Consider the following 16355-nt stretch of genomic DNA (forward strand, 5'->3'; position numbering starts at 1 on the left):
TATATTGTCAGCGCCCCCTCCCACCGCCGCCCGCCTCTCACTCAGCCCCCCCCCCACCCCCACCAATCCTCGAGCCAGCTTCATTGAGACGCGGCAGGTGAATACAAATCATTTCCCCTCGGCTGCCTTCCAAAAAGAGCGCACCATCCAATCTCAGCCACACAGGACACAAACAATGCTGCTTTCAAAAGTGTGAGAAAAATCAAATCGTGCCATTTTTAAAATGTAAGACACATACCACAGTTAACTGTTGGAAAATATACTACAAAACATGCATGAAATGTTCACTTTGAAGAATCCAAAAGATTGATTCATGTTTCATTGTGTTTGGTTCTTATTTGTACAGACAACTTTTGGGACACACACAAAAATAGGTCCGAATGCATATAACTAATAGGTATACAAAGAAATGACTAAGGGAGTATTAAGAAGCATGTTACTAAATAATGGTCACAATGATTGGGAGACACCTTAATTCATCCATCAGGCGAGACTGCTTGGTTCCCTATGAATTTGGATTTGGTATCGTCGCCCCAACATATTTCAGACAATGCTTCCAACTCAATATTCCAACATCAATCAATCTGGAAAAAAAAAAAAACAACAACATTCAGTTGGGATATGCTCCAGCTCACCCGTGACCCTAATGAGGACAATCGCTAAAGAAAATGGATGGATGGATAGAGTTGCTGAACTTTTCACTGTTTGTCAATTTATTTCCGAGACAGTTTATTGTGTTCACCGCCACGGGGAAGCCCAAGGAGACAAGTGTAGTACAGCCTGGATGGATGACAACCTGTCATTTGGTCACAGGGCTGACATATGAAAACAGACAACCATTCACCCTAGGAAAAAATTGGAGTCTTCAGTGAACACATGGTCGAAAGTGGGAGTAGTCGCAGAGAAATACCCCACAAATCTGTCAGTATTCTATTAATTACAGTGAAAGTTTTTCATAAAATCAATTTCAGAAGAGGCTCCCGTGTTCCTGTGTGTAGCTCCTTAGCATAGCCAGACAAGGTGAGACCTTCCTCCAGGGAAGGACACCAGTCCCTTTCCAGTGCTTAAAATATGATGAGTGTGATAGACATCAGTCCTGGAACCACCTCAGTCCTGCAGATCTCCATCGCATGACAAATGACTACATGGTTTCCACGGTCACACACATCCATAAGTGTTCAAGTACTAAAGACCCATCCATTTTCTTAGAACGCTTGTCCACAATGGTGATCGTTGTGCTCGATCTCAGTAGTGCGAACATGATTCGTCTCATTGGTTGAGCTGACTGATATGTGGGCTAATGATCTTTAATGACGCTAATGAGGACTTTCTTTCGTGCTGCAGACCCTTTGTAACATGATACCAACTCGAGTTATTCTGGTATAACCATAATGGGGGAAGTACACAGTATTTCCACCAATACATCCATTTAAAAAAAAAAAAAAAAATGTTTTTAATCTCGTTTCATTAGGTTAGTGGGTGAGCTGTAGAAAATCCCTATTGACGTTAGCCGAGAGGCAGTGTCTACACCCTGCACTGGTAACCAGTCAATCCCAGGTCAAATATGAACAAACAACTATTCAGACTCACATTCACACCTATGGACAATTTAGAGCCATTAATGAGCCTAACATGTTTTTGGAATGTTGGAGTAAGCCAGAAGGGGTCCGAAAAAAACCCACACACGCACGGGAGGAAAATGTGAACTACACACAGCAAGGCCAGAGTCAAGAGTCAGACCAGAGACTTCTCGACTGTGAGGCAGAAGTTTGAATCAGTCTACTGTGTCACCCACATATTGCTGGAAAAATGCTGGAAAATATGATGCTTGGGCTAACACGTTTTACACAGTTTTCAACTGAATTCTTGCAAGGAACCCATTCAACCCAAATGACAAAGTGGTAGTGTGGTTCACTGTCTTTCTGGCATGGGATCTTTTCCCTGTGATTGACTGGCAACCAGTCCAAGGTATGTTTTGAAGAAAGCTGGAGTACCCGGAGAAAACCAACGAGCTCAGATTCAAACCCAGGACCTTTCGACTGTCAGGTAGACGTGCTGACCACAAGGGTACTGCATTGCTGGTAGTAAATGTGTGCATTGGAAGTTGTCCATCCATCAATTAGAAAATGGCATTGAAGAAAAAAAGTACGAAGTTTCGTATGAAGTTGTAGAGATATGGAAAGCTGTGGATACTATAGTGAAATAAAACAAAACAAAAGCACTAGAAATGGAATCTATTTGTCTGGGCCAGACAAAGAGAGGTTGGTTGGAAAAGGGGAAAAGAAAGCCTGGAGAAAGTTTGCACAGTTGAAGAGGTTTAAAAAAATGATAAAAATGCTGCCTCAGATAATAAAAAGTATAATTTGTGACTCTCCAGGCAACGTGTGAGTGAGCTGTGCATGAAGCATGAACTTTCCCTTGCTATGCTTGAAGACGGCAGAGGACAAGGAGGAGAGCCAAGGGGCCCCGTCGACCTCGTTCACATCACTCGGTTGCTTTTAGCTTCTCTTTGCATTCAGCCACACAGAAACTTTTTAAACACAATAGAGCTGACAGGACCATCAACACATCTGAGGAACGTCAGACAGAAACCGAGGAGACATGTTGGCATCCACCTAGAGGCCCCCCTGTCAGAATCCACCTGCTCAAAAACAGAACTCAGACCTCTCATTTCCAACAATATGCTGGTGTTTCTCATGTTTATATACATACATCTTCACACCTTTTCCCTATATGGGGTCCCTGTTTTGTATGGGCCTTCGCCAAATGTTGCAGTTCAGAGCGTTCCTTTTATGCATTTTGTTCTCTTTCAGATCTGATTTAATACATTTGCTCCATCTGGTTCTTGGTCTTCCTTGTTTTCAAGCTACTGTACTTCCATCTGCATCACTTTTCTTTCAAGATGCTGTCCTTCAGTTCTTCTCATCAGATGTCCAAACCACCTCAACCTTGCTTTTTGTACTTTCTTTGAAACTTGGCTTACTTTCACCGATCCACTGATGTATTAATTTCTTATTGTCTTTTCTAGTCACTACAGACATCGAGCTCAGTGTTTTTATTTCCATAACATCGAGTTTCTTTCCTCATACATTCCTGAGTGCTGCTGCTTCCAATCCTTACATTAATGGCTGTTCGAACCACTTCTTTATGGAGTTTACCTTTTTATTACATGGATACTCTTCTGTTACATATCACCCTCCATACTGTCCTCCAGTTGTTCCATCCACATTGTATATGATGGTGTTTATATACATCAGTGCTGGTAAACAGCATGGTCTAACTCTAAACAACAGCGAAAGCATAGACAATTAAACATGGTCTAATTATGCAACGGAGTTGTGTCCATCATTAAATAGTACAAGTAATTTTGGAAGTTACCCTCATTTAAATCAATGGGGCAATAGTCAGCGCATGCCAACGAAACACGGTTTAGTATAATTTATGTACTATTGGTTACTTCCAGCGGCACGGTGGACGACTGGTTAGAGCGTCTGCCTCACAGTTCTGAGGACTGGGGTTCAATCCCCGGCCCCGCCTGTGTGGAGTTTGCATATTCTCCCTGTGCCTGCGTGGGTTTTCTCCGGGCACTCCGGTTTCCTCCCACATCCCAAAAAAGTATAATCGCTCACGATAACGTTTTTGAGACATCCGCTAATCGGGCCTTATTGACTTTGTCCAGAAGAGAGCGGGTGGATGCTTAATTTTGTAACAATAAACTGAATGTGTGGACTCCATTTAACCAAGAACTGGTTTAACCAACATGGATCTTGCTGTGAAATCATAGTCCAGTGGCTTTGTGAGGACTACAATTATTGTGACACAATATCCTATCGGTCTGAAGAGGCAAAGCTCGTATGGTCGATGCAATGTTTGAAATTCAACACACACAAACAAGGACGCCACAAACAGAATCCTCTGCAGCCTTCTATGGGACAACCTGAGACCTGAATGCCGCCAAACACAAAGGCTGTGTCACGCCTGACTGGGCTTCAAATACTCAGAGTGTGGCCCATTGGAAAAGCGTGGACTCAGCCTCTGTGGCCTGAAGCAATGCCGTATCGAGCCGCTCATTCGCAAACAACAAGCAGAGGTGACAAATGCATTCACATTTTGTACTTAAGTACAAGTACAAATACAGATCCGATACTTGTGTACAAAAAGACTGGTTCAAAAAAAACTTTTTTTTTTGTTAACGGGAATTAAAGTCAAAGGACATCAGAAGAATAAATATGCATGGAAAGTACAGCTACCTGAAAAAATCTACTTAAAAACAGTGGTAAAGTATTTGTACTTTGACTAATTTCCAAGCTGGCCAAGTGAGTACAAAGGTGGCGACGGATGAGCTCATAGTCGTCACAAGCTTTTAACTCTGCCCTCAGCTGTGGGTGCTGTCTCTCATCCCTGAGGCTGAGGTGCAATCCTTTCCTTCACACTCAGCTGAGTCGTAGACATTTATCGCAGATCGCGTCACCTGCACTCACGCGGCATTAGCTCAACCTCTTCTGGAATCTCCGATGCACTTCAAGCTTGGCGAGAGGAAGAGATGAGCCCGAAGGTGGCTTAGGATCCTTTTCAAAAGAGTCGATTGACTACTCAACTGCAAATTGAGAGCTTTCCCGCTTCATGCCATATCAGGATTGCCAGTCACAGGTGGAATATCAGTCTTTCCTTTCACTAATTCATATCTACCTGGTATTATATCAGTATTGAACCTCATTGATATCAGATCAGTATCAACCATCACTCATCTCTAACTAACTGACATCTTATCAGTATCAGCCATTATTTTTGTATATCTAGCGGGTGTCATATCAGTATCACCCATCACTAGTCCTTATTTAACTGGTATGACATCAGTATTGTCCATCACTTGTCTTTTTGAGCGGCACGGTGGACGACTGGTTAGAGCGTCTGCCTCACAGTTCTGAGGACCGGGGTTCAATCCCCGGCCCCGCCTGTGTGGAGTTTGCATGTTCTCCCCGTGCCTGCGTGGGTTTTCTCCGGGCACTCCGGTTTGAGCCCACATCCCAAAAACATGCATGGTAGGTTAATTGAGGGCTCTAAATTGCCCATGTGTGTGAATGTGAGCGCGGATGGTTGTTTGTTTGTATGTACCCTGCGATTGGCTGGCAACCAGTTCAGGGTGTACCCCGCCTCCTGCCCAAAGATAGCTGGGATAGGCTCCAGCACACCCGCGACCCTAGTGGGGAGAAGTGGCTCAGAAAATGGATGGATGGATTGTCTTTTTGAAGCTGGTATTACTTGTATATCAGTAGCACTCATTACTTACTAGTCCTTATCTCACTGATATGATATCAGTGTTTCCTATTACTTGTCTTTTTCTAGCTAGTATCACAGAAGAGCTGGTATTATGTCAGTATCGCCCTTATCTATTTGGTACTGTATAAGTATTGACAACTACTGGTATCATATCAATATTGCCCATCACAGGTCTTTTTCTATCTGGTACGGTATCCGTCCTGAGCTGTCGGTTATCATATCAGTACCACCCATCACTAGCACTTATCACTGGTATTAAATCAGTATCAAGTCAGTATTGCCCATTATCTATCTGGTATCATAGCAGTATTGGCAATCACTGGTATTCAAACAGTATCAAGTCAGTATCGCGCATGATCTATTGGTTATCATATCGTTATTGAAACTTATTGATATCTGATCAGTATCACCCATCAGTTGCCCTTAACTGACTAATATGATATCAATATTGACAATCATTCGTATCATGTGATTCTTGAGCATCACTCGTCCTTATCGGGCGTGTTTCATATTAGTATCAACTATCACTGGTATCATTCAGTCGCTATCAGTATAATATCTGTATAACCCATGAATGGTCAGTGGAATCATATTAACATTGACAACTACTGGTATCGTCAATGACTGGTACAATATCCATATCACCTATGATTTGTCCTTAATTATTTGGTATCATATCAGCATTGAAAACTATACAGGTATTATAACAGTATTGCCGATCACTGGTTTTATATCAGTTTGATCAATCACTAGTTCTCATCTATCTGGTATGAAATCTGTGTTGAAAATCTCTCTTATAAACTGACTTGAATCTTGAAGATAACTGGTATACATACTTTTTCTTTTCTGTCTGGTAGCATATCAGTAACGCTAATCACTGGCTTTATATTAGTATCACCCATCACTAGTCCCCATAATGCTCAATTTAGACTCCAAGTACTATTTTGAATTCCCTCGCATCGCTGCCCACTGTCACAGGGTGGGCAAAGATAAGAGGGTGCGTTACTACGGCAACCATATGCATTAAAAATGCCGTTGGACTCCTGCGCTTCCAAATTAGCTCCAAGACAATACAAAACCACGCTGCCAGTGGACAAACACCAGTCAAGCGAGCTTTGACCTTTCCGTTTAGAACAAGAACAAAAGAGAAGGCATCACTTCTGTTTACAGGCCTATTAGCTCTGTGGAGTGTTCTAATATTTACTAAAACGCCATTCTGGCAGCATCATGTTGGAGGTTGTTCAGACCCAGAGGGGAGACCCTTTACCAGATATGGTACACAGACTGACATTTGTTCGATCGCATGTTGTGGGAGGGGAAACGACACTCAAAAGAACATTCAGTCCTTTCTGGAAAATGCGGACGTTGGCCAGAGAGTCAAAACAATTCCAACTTACCAGGAAAGACTTAAATCCCCGCTCCCCTCCTCCTTCTCGGATGTCAAACCTCGTTCTTTTTGTTTATCTTCAATCTGTTTGCAGAAAAACAAACAGTTCAGCACACTGTGTATGTTTTAGTTGGTTTGTTGGTGAGGGTTTGTCACATGTTCTATTTCTGTCAACAATTTATTCTGCACCATCCATCCATTTTCCGTAGTAATTGCCCTCATTAGGGTTGCGGGTAAGCTGCAGACTATCCAAACTGACTTTGGGATAGAGGCGGGGTACACTCTGGACGGGTCACTGGTCAATATAGCACTTTATTTCAGCTGTGGTTGTTTTTAAAGTGCTCTTTAAATAAAATTGAATTGAGTTTAATGGGTTTTCACAATGGGTGGTACGTTTTCAATAATTTAATTTGATATTATAAAAACAAAGGCTAGTGGTTAGCACCGCTGCCTCACAGTTCTGAGGTCAGAGGTTTGAATCTTGGGTCCTAACTTCCTGTATGCAGTATGGATACTCTCCCTGTGCTTGTGTTTTTTCTCCAGGTACCTCGGCTTCCTCCTACAACCCACAAGCATGTATGTTTGGTTAAATGAAAACTCTAAATTGACCACAGGTTTGACTGTAATTGTCCGGAGACCAGTCCAGGATGTACCCGGTCTCTAGCCCCAAATTCAGATGAGAGAGGCTCTAGCTCACCTGCGAACAAGCACGATAGAAAATGGATGGATGAATTATAAAAATTACCCAAATATGAATCATAATAGGAGAAAATGTCATCTGTTAAATCTTCCACATAAACCACATTCTGATGCTGCATATTTGGCAACAATTTCAAAGGGAAAATCCCAACAGCAACTCACATATCACATCATATCTGCAAAGAAGAAAATCTAAAGTGATAAAAGCTGGGGAGAGAGGCACATGTATTTCATTTCCTTAAAGACCCGCTGTCATCCCCCTTTTGTTCATCTCCCATCAACACCTCCTGTCATCTTCACTCTCTAGATCGTCTCATCTCTTCTTGTTTCCACCCCTCCGTTTCTACCCCCTACTATTTTTTTTAAATCGCATTCCTTGTCCATCTCCCTGTTTAGATTTCAACCTTCAAGGAGACACGCGCCATGTTGCATGTCACTGAAAATAAAAGATGGGTACAGTGAGAGACCCCACACACGACGAGAAAAAAACTGGCACGTGTTCTTGCTTGTCTTACGTGTGGTGTACACGAGTCGATCAACAAAGCAAACTGCACACATGCTATATCTCCACAGACAATCGCGAGTCTCCTCTTGATGACTGTTGTAGTACCAAGACTGACCTCCATGGGGCAGCTGGGTGCCACGGTGCACGCAGAGTAACAACATACAAAGTAGTCGAAGAAGACTTGACTCATTCATCGTTTTATGCTATGAGAAATTTTTTACACTTCAGACTTTTTGCTGTTTTGGACTTTTTGTGCTGCTTTTTTTGCATTTTAGTCTTTTTATGCTTATTCATTTTCACACTTAACGTTTTACGCTTTTGGACTTCTCACTCTGTTTTTTTTATGCTTTAGTCTTTTTCTCACCCGCGTCCCTTACATTACAGGAAATACTAGATGCACGTGACATGTAATACACCACTCAACACAATCAGCTCCTCTATTTGTGTGCGGCAACAGCAAGAGCTTCAAGTAGCTTCCTCATTGACTATCGTTCTGTTTCGCATCAAAATCACGGACTCTGTGGCTCGGCCCAACTCGACGTTGACCACACACGTAAAATGTTGCCGTTGGAAATATCGAACAGGTTTCACATTGATTGTCGGTCACAATTGTTTTCCGAGCAAATCAAAGCGAGCAGGAAAAATCACTCTTAAAAAAACTAGACTGCAGGATAATCGCTCAAGATAATCTTTTCGTGACTTTGGAGAAATGGGCCCTTGCTGAATTTGTTTGGAAGAAGGGAAAATGCTTGAAGATTGTCAGTAAGTGCGTACCCCGCGTAAGAAGAAAGAGTGTGTTTTAGTATTGCCTTCTACAGTTTCTTTCCTACCCAGCCTTCTCCTCACTCCAAACTTATTGGAATCGATACATAAAATGATTGACGTCAGTGTAATTTATGTGCAGCAGATGATTATCGACTTCAGGCTGAACCAATATTAGATGCTGCCTTTTCCCACTACTCTATGAGACACTACAGCTAAATGGCCTCACAACATCCTGTTACTGACCTGATGCTATCAAAAAAAGCGAGTGCTGAACTCTGATACCAGTGACCTGACACTTTGGCTCGGTTGCCATGGAGATCTAGAGAAGGACTGAAAATAACCTTTTCCGATGGGTCACCACCCGACGGTGAACACTCGCCACCCGATGGGGGCGCTCTCGTGATAGCAGCGCCGAAAACCACCTGCAGATAGGCGAGTCTTTATGGAGGATGTGACAAGAGGGAACCTACTAAATGTGCCAAGTAAAGCCCTCCAGTGTAAAGACAACCACAAAGAATTCTCACAATAATAATATGTTTATGACGAGAAGAGGCTGAAGCTAATTAAAAATGACATTGTGACTCGCCTTGGATATATTATAAAGTGTTTTAATGTCTTTCCGGGAATTGAGCAAACAAACCAACTGGAGTTCATCTGTTTACAACTTTTTGTGAAGGAAAATGTTCTGCAGTATATCACTTTCCACACTGAGTAAAGGGTCATTATATACAGCCGCAGAAGCAACAAAACAAGAAGAAAATTGCCACTTAAAACAATGTAAAGCGTCGTAAGAAAGCCAATGCCGGTTGACACTTGGCTAAACACTGGATTAATGGACAGTCTGCTCCAGCCTGACATAAAGAAAGACAAATTATGGGTAATTTTGCATCCCTAACAAGAGCATTCAAAAAGCTCAGATCTTTGCCAAGGCCGAAACATTTGTCATCCACAGGATCCTAATAGCTAAAAGTCAGCAATTTCATCCAGATGCAAGGGACCAAAGCAGAATAAAAGCAGAATAAACACAAATAAATCACAACCTGATAAAAGTGTCTCAAGAGGATATATTTAAATTCAAAGGACATGAAACCCACCACAAAATGCCGTAGAAAATCTTCACAAAATCCTATAAGAATTAAGCAAAATATTATTTTGCTCACTATAACTGTTACAAATGATATACATTCGTTTACTTTCATGTTTTCCAAAATTTCATTTGAACTTTGAAAAAAATAATAATAAAAATCATACTCTACATACATAGTAACAGTAAAAACAATTAAAAAGAAACCTAATCAGGAAGTTGCAAACCAACACATTAGCACACATTGCCTCCGTGGTGGAGACAATGAACCTAGAAACAAGTTAAATGTGTCAAAAATAAATAAATCAGGAAACCATGCACATCCTAAGTAGAATTTGGAATCTTCCGGCCAACAAGTGGGAAAGTGGTCATCACTGCTCCAATGGTTTACAAATGCAGTCGTATATTTTCCAGAGAAAAAGGGAAAGATAAAAAGTTCATTATTTTCAAGATAAAAAATATATATATTTTCAAGATTGAAGTTGTTTGAATAAAGTCGTAAATTTTCGAGAAAGTCAAATATAGCTTTGAGAAAAAAAGTTGTACATTCTCGAGATAGAAAGTCTGATATTTTGGAGATGTGGCAATATTACGGGACTGGATATTTTTTTAAAAAAGAGGTTTTGTTTTTTTTCAGATTTTTTGTAAAATATCTACATTTAACGTAATATAACAAGAGTGAAGTTGTATATTTTGGGAATAAATTGGACATTTGAGATTAAAAATTGCTTTTTTCTATCTTATTTTCTCTAGATTAAAGTCATAATATTATGAGAAAATTAAATTGTATATTTTCAAGAAACTACGGCTTTGAGAGAGAAAGTAGTAAATCTTTTAGATAACTTACAATTTCAAAATTAGTTATATTACAAGAATAAAGTCGTATATTTTCCAGAATTTTTTGTTAATATAATTTCAAGAATAAAACGTGCAATTTCAAAATTAGATTTGCAATATAAAGAGAATAATGTCAGACATTTTCAAGGAAAAAGACTAACCTGTAAATATACAACTTTATTCTGGTAAAAGTACAAAAAAAAAAAAAAGTAAACTATTTTTGGAAAAAATAGTCAAATGTTTTCTAGATAAGAAGTTGGATATTTTATGATCAAAGTCATAATATTACAACAATAAAGTTGTCAATTTTAAAGAAAAATGCAGTATACTTTAGAAAAAAATCCAATTCTTTCGCAACAAAAAGTAGTAACAGTCATAATATTACAACAAACAAAGTCGTATAATTTCTAGACAAAAGTGTTATAATTTCAAGAAAAAAATGTGTGCAATTTAAAGATTAATTTGTAATATAAAGACAATAAAGTCAACAACTTTATTCTGGTAAAACTACAACTTCAATCTACGTATAGTATTTCTCAAAATATAAACAAACTTAATTCTTTTACAGTAAGACTACGTCTTGAACCTTGTCGAGTACTTCTTATTTTTCTTCTCTGGGTGGTCCTGATACTACTTCGTGCATAGTCCAAGCTAGATCTATGCATCATTGAACATGCAAATGTTTAGGGCCAAAATAAAGATGAAATTAAGACATCCCCGCAGGTTGAACAAGCTCGCCGCAGACTTCCTCTAATGAGCGTCTGTGGGGTTTCTTCTCTGGGCTGTGTTTTTTTTTTTTTTATGTGCGTCAGTGTGAGGGGATGGGCGCTTCAGTTGACCTGAGGGTTTAATTTTAGACTGGCGCCTAATGAGAGGCAGAATGCGGCTTACGGACGTTACGGCTCTCTCCTGACGAAGCCTAATTAGCAGCAGAGTGGGAGACAAGCGTTGCGGCCGGAACACAATTGTCTCCTGCCGTGACTTCATAACAAGGGATTGAGATGTGCCCTGATGCTGTTACTTGCAAGACATGCTGACGAAATAGGAAAGGGCCTCATTTACTCATTTCCAAAATAGCGGCTGCGAAATTACATGTTCACTCGAGCACATTGCGCACACTGTTGGCAACAGGTGTGAGAGGTGGAGACCGCCATATGTAAAAGACGGTTTTGTGCTTTAGGCTGGTCTGATGGTTTTCACCATTGAAAATTTGGGAGAGCACAGCATGCCAAAAATGAAGTTTGAAGTGATGAAACTGGAAGTGTGAATGGAAAAGGCAAACAAACATTAGTGAGTTGTAGAATAGCATTTATCACAGTGATAATTTTGTGTACAAGTACATAAAAGCCATGTTTTATTTGATTTAACTCGTCCCAAGTGTGTGGGATTTGGATGTATCGGCCCATCATGGGGACCATTGCGTTTAAAACCTGGGACAGCATCCTCGAAAAACCTGCTCTGAGAGAGGCCAGCACCCAAGCAGTTTTGTCATAGGTGATCTAGCATGACTCCTTCTTGTGACTGACAGCCCTTAAATCATTCAGTAGTTCCAAAATTTCATTGCTCGGTCGACGATATGCTGCGATTATTTCAAAAGCATTGGACAATTTATAGTCTTCGATGAGCCTAACATGCATGTTTTTGGAATGTGGGAGGAAGCTAAAATATCTGGAGAAAACCTATGCGACCAAACTCCACACAAGAAGGGTGGTGCCGAGATTCTAATCCAGAACCTCTCAACTGTGAGGCGGACGATTGTAATAAACAAGAAAACTCAATTAAGAGTCTATTAGTTGCTTTTAGCTCGTGAGGTACTTTTGCTATCAAAAGCACAACAACAAACAAAAGCCACAACGTAAATGAAAACATCCATCCATCCATCCATTTTCTGAACCGCTTCTCCTCACTAGGGTCGCGGGCGTAAATGAAAACATACTATACAAATGTAAGCAACAACGTATCCCACCAACTTAAACATTTTCGAACATTTCAATGGGTAAAAACACATAAAGTAGCTTTTCTAGTTAGTATGGAAGTTGGAAAAGTTGTTTCATAAAAACTTTGGAGAAGGTCCATACATTTGTCAAAATTGAAGAAGAAAATTCTAATAGAATTCGGAATACATGGGGTCACAAGAGAGCTCCATTTTAATATACAGCAGTTAACTTCTTACACTTACACAAATAAACATTTAAAGCATCCACTGAGAATGTACTACAGCAAAAATATAGGCAATTATATATGGCCTACATATGCTCAATTAGAGGTGTGTCCTTCATGAACTAAACAAAATAATTTGCAACGGCAGCTAGTGGAATAATGCAGAGTTTACCCTCATTTAAATCAATAAGGGGACAGAGTCAGCCCAGGCCAACTATACGCTATGTGGGTCATTCCAGAATTGGAGGACAATTTAGGCACCAACATTCTTGAAAAATAGGCCATTTATTATATATAAATTTTATGTTTTCAAGAAAATCCGGCAATAAATTACAGATCTTGCTCTCAAAACATCAATGATACACTTTATATGAGATATTTTATTTCTCTTAATATGTATTTTGCTGTGTTTGGCACAACCCTGTTACAGATACTCAGGTACCTGAAAAACACATTTTAAAAAACATTGCTTAATGAATCCTTTACATTTAAATAAAGAAAGATGTTACTGGTATTTGAATTTTTATTTATTTTAGTACTGCTCTAATTCCAGTTACAGGGTTTCAAGTAACTGGGCTGCAAATCAATGCTAACGTTAGAGATTTGGTTCAAGAGTATATGCTAGCGGTGTTAGCGGCTATCCTAACTGGCCAAAAACAAAGTTAGCTATACAATAAAAAATGTAAATAATTGATATTAAGATGTGTTTTTCTAAAAATACGAGTAACAGGGTTGCATTGGTTTGAGTGACACACTCCCTTACTGCTGAAAACATTGAAAGAATAGAAGAAGGAAGTCACTTCAGAGCAATTCGTTTGAGGATGTCATTTCTGCTGAGTCATGTAGCTCACTTTTTTTTTTCTACCTCTAGATGGCAAAAAGGTTTTAGTAACAGGGCTGCTTGCGTGTGTGTTTAGAGACAGCTTCGGAGCATAATTACTATCATTTAATATATGTCCGTGATCAAACTATATACTATATACTATAAACTATATTTATTTTTTCTGTTATATTTGATATGCAAGTTGGTCATCAAGTGGGGAAAAAAAGTCAATTTCGGGGGTGCTCAAGAGCTGTTCGGTGGTTTAAATAATATTTAGGAATCTCTTTTATTACACCTGCAGTTATATTTTGGACTTGCAGTGTAAATCCCGCCTTATTTCACTGTCATTACAAAACCATTAACTTCTTTTTACCCTTGTAAAATGGCAACAGGTTGTCTCTTGATCAGATTACTTCAATTTCCATTACTTCCAATTGGGAAACTAACAAACAAATAAGAGGCTCCATTAAACCTCAGAGACTCTACTATATCATTATTTGCCCATTTGCTAGTTCTAAAATACTGCTATATACACATAACCACATTCCCAATACAACCGTGACAGACGGTTCATTCCGTGCACAAAAGATGTCGACAGTAGAAGCAGAACAACAATCAAGCTCACCCCTGTCCAAAAAAAATCTAAATCACACTGCAAGTTTTCCAAATTCCTCACTTTGAAAGAGGCCATAAATGTACCGCAGACTCTTCCAGAGCACTGTAGCCAATTCAGTGACTGGCTCAGTGATCACAGGTTTCTGATCATCAATTCCACAGCAGGTGACTTTACCCTGAGATTAATACAAAAATAAATACATCACCTTTATCCCAGTCAATATCATAAATCCCCAGAGCGGCAGGCGCATCAGAGGTCAACCGACATAATCCGGCGGCTCGTGTAGTCCTCTGGGCGTCGGAGGCGACTGACTGACAGGAGAGGGAGGAGAGCGGATTCCCTCTCAAACATCGCCCTCCCCAGATAACCCTCCCAGCCGCCCCCCACCCATCCCTCGCTGGTCCCTCCCCAGAGCCTGCCTCCCCTGTCACAGTGGGATTAAAACCAACCTTTTGTCTCTCTACAATGGGGGGTTAAACATTTCCTGGTATCACATGAAGTTACTGGGTGGGATTTGTTTTTTTCTTGCTATACTGAATATTCCAAAGGGAGCACGATGAATGAGTGGTTAGCACATCTGACTCAGCATTCTGAAGTTTAGGGTTTTAATGCCGGCTCCGGCCTTTCTGTGTGGAGTTAGCGTGTTCTCTCTGAGTTTGAATATAGTGCTCTGTGACAATAAAAGCACTGAACCTACCAAAAGAAAGAGTAGACTCACTTCTTGCACCAAAGGCCCAAAAACAATTACAGATTTAGAGTACAACTACGAAAATACTCACTGACTGCCTCGAGTTGGACGTCAGTGGCTTTTTTTACATTGCGTTTATCATTCACTCCATGAAATGCATTATCTTTACTCACGACCGTGACACACATTTTCTATTACCTACCGCAACACATACTCTGTTTAAAGAGTTGTACCATACTCTGTTCGAGTGTCAGGTGCCTGAACTTGTCTGACTTCCAACGTGTTGGCATTTCTCTCCCTCATAATTGACACGACAAACTGAGATTAACCGCCTAATCATCTACTCAAAAACTGTGCTGATCTCAAGCCCCCCCCCCCCCCCCCCAAAAAAAAAAACAAAAAACAAACATACGTGGCGAAGACTCCACTTGCCAACCTAATGAGGACAATCGCTATGCAAAATGGACAGATGGATAAATATTCTGAAAAAGTTACACTGAAGAACATCAAACTGGACAACGGGCAGATCATGACAGTCAATGTAAATGTGAGAGATGCTCAAAAAGAGGGTCTTAAATGAATAAAAAGGCCTCCAGCCACAGCCTGACAACTTCCCTTCCCACACAGTGAAACAATGTGGGTGAGGGAGAAAGCACTCACCTCCACCTAGCAGATGTCCGCTTGCAATCTAATCTCAAACAAAAGAAAAGGGTGGACTCATTTATTGTCCATTCTTCTCTGCTACCCACTTCAAAAGAATAGACGTACTAAAAAAGGCCTTTTGAGGTGCGTTAGCTATGGTTGCAGAGGGTAAACAATGGTGGAGGCCATCCCTTTGAAAGAGTCACTATACCGAGGGCCCAACCCTAAATAATGCTCCGCTCACTACAAAAGCGCAGAAAACATAAATTAATCTCCCTTCATATGGAACAACAATTTAAACTCTATTACAGGGACCGAGCCCCCGCAGATTAGCCAAATGTTTATACTTGCCTATATTACCATGAATATACCATAAAGTATAATACCAAAACACTAATATATTTCAAACTCATTTTACAACATTACTTTAAAAAATAAATTACAGATTATTTGATGTAAAAAAAAATAATAATAATAAAGTAAAAAAAAAAGTGAGGATGCTGGTATTTGTTAGCTGGAGCTATTTAATTGCCAATCAGCAGATTAAAAAAAAGACATTCGGCAAAAACTCTCCGTAACTTCCGCTAACAACCCAGGATAAACTTAGTTTTTCTGTATGGATAGCTGAGGATAGGTTATAAAGGATAAAACTCAACTAGATGAATTTGTGAATAGCAAACTGCGAAAAGAGGAAAAGATGTGTTTTTCTCCTCACTCCCTCCCACTCGTTATGGACAACACACAGCTTCTGCAATAAGCACTTCATATTCCTCCAACAGGTTTGCAATATGCTCATTGTTTGTGTTCTATTATAGCGTCACAATTTCTTCCCACTTACCATAATGAGATCTGTAGGCCAGTGGTTCTCA

At 40.1% G+C, this 16355-nt stretch overlaps 1 protein-coding gene across 1 annotated transcript in view; it reads right to left on the minus strand.

Annotated features, from left to right (window-relative positions):
* Positions 1-14469, minus strand: part of LOC133403269 (neuronal cell adhesion molecule-like) — a 64793-nt gene extending 50324 nt beyond the window's left edge. The window contains exon 1 of the mRNA XM_061678032.1: positions 14362-14469. Coding sequence (XP_061534016.1) covers positions 14362-14406 — 45 coding nt within the window. The 5' untranslated portion in view covers positions 14407-14469. The remainder of the gene's footprint in view (positions 1-14361) is intronic.
* Between the last annotated feature and the right edge of the window lie 1886 nt (positions 14470-16355).

This window comes from Phycodurus eques, chromosome 5, assembly GCF_024500275.1.
Source record: "Phycodurus eques isolate BA_2022a chromosome 5, UOR_Pequ_1.1, whole genome shotgun sequence".
Classification (NCBI taxonomy): Eukaryota; Metazoa; Chordata; class Actinopteri; order Syngnathiformes; family Syngnathidae; genus Phycodurus; species Phycodurus eques.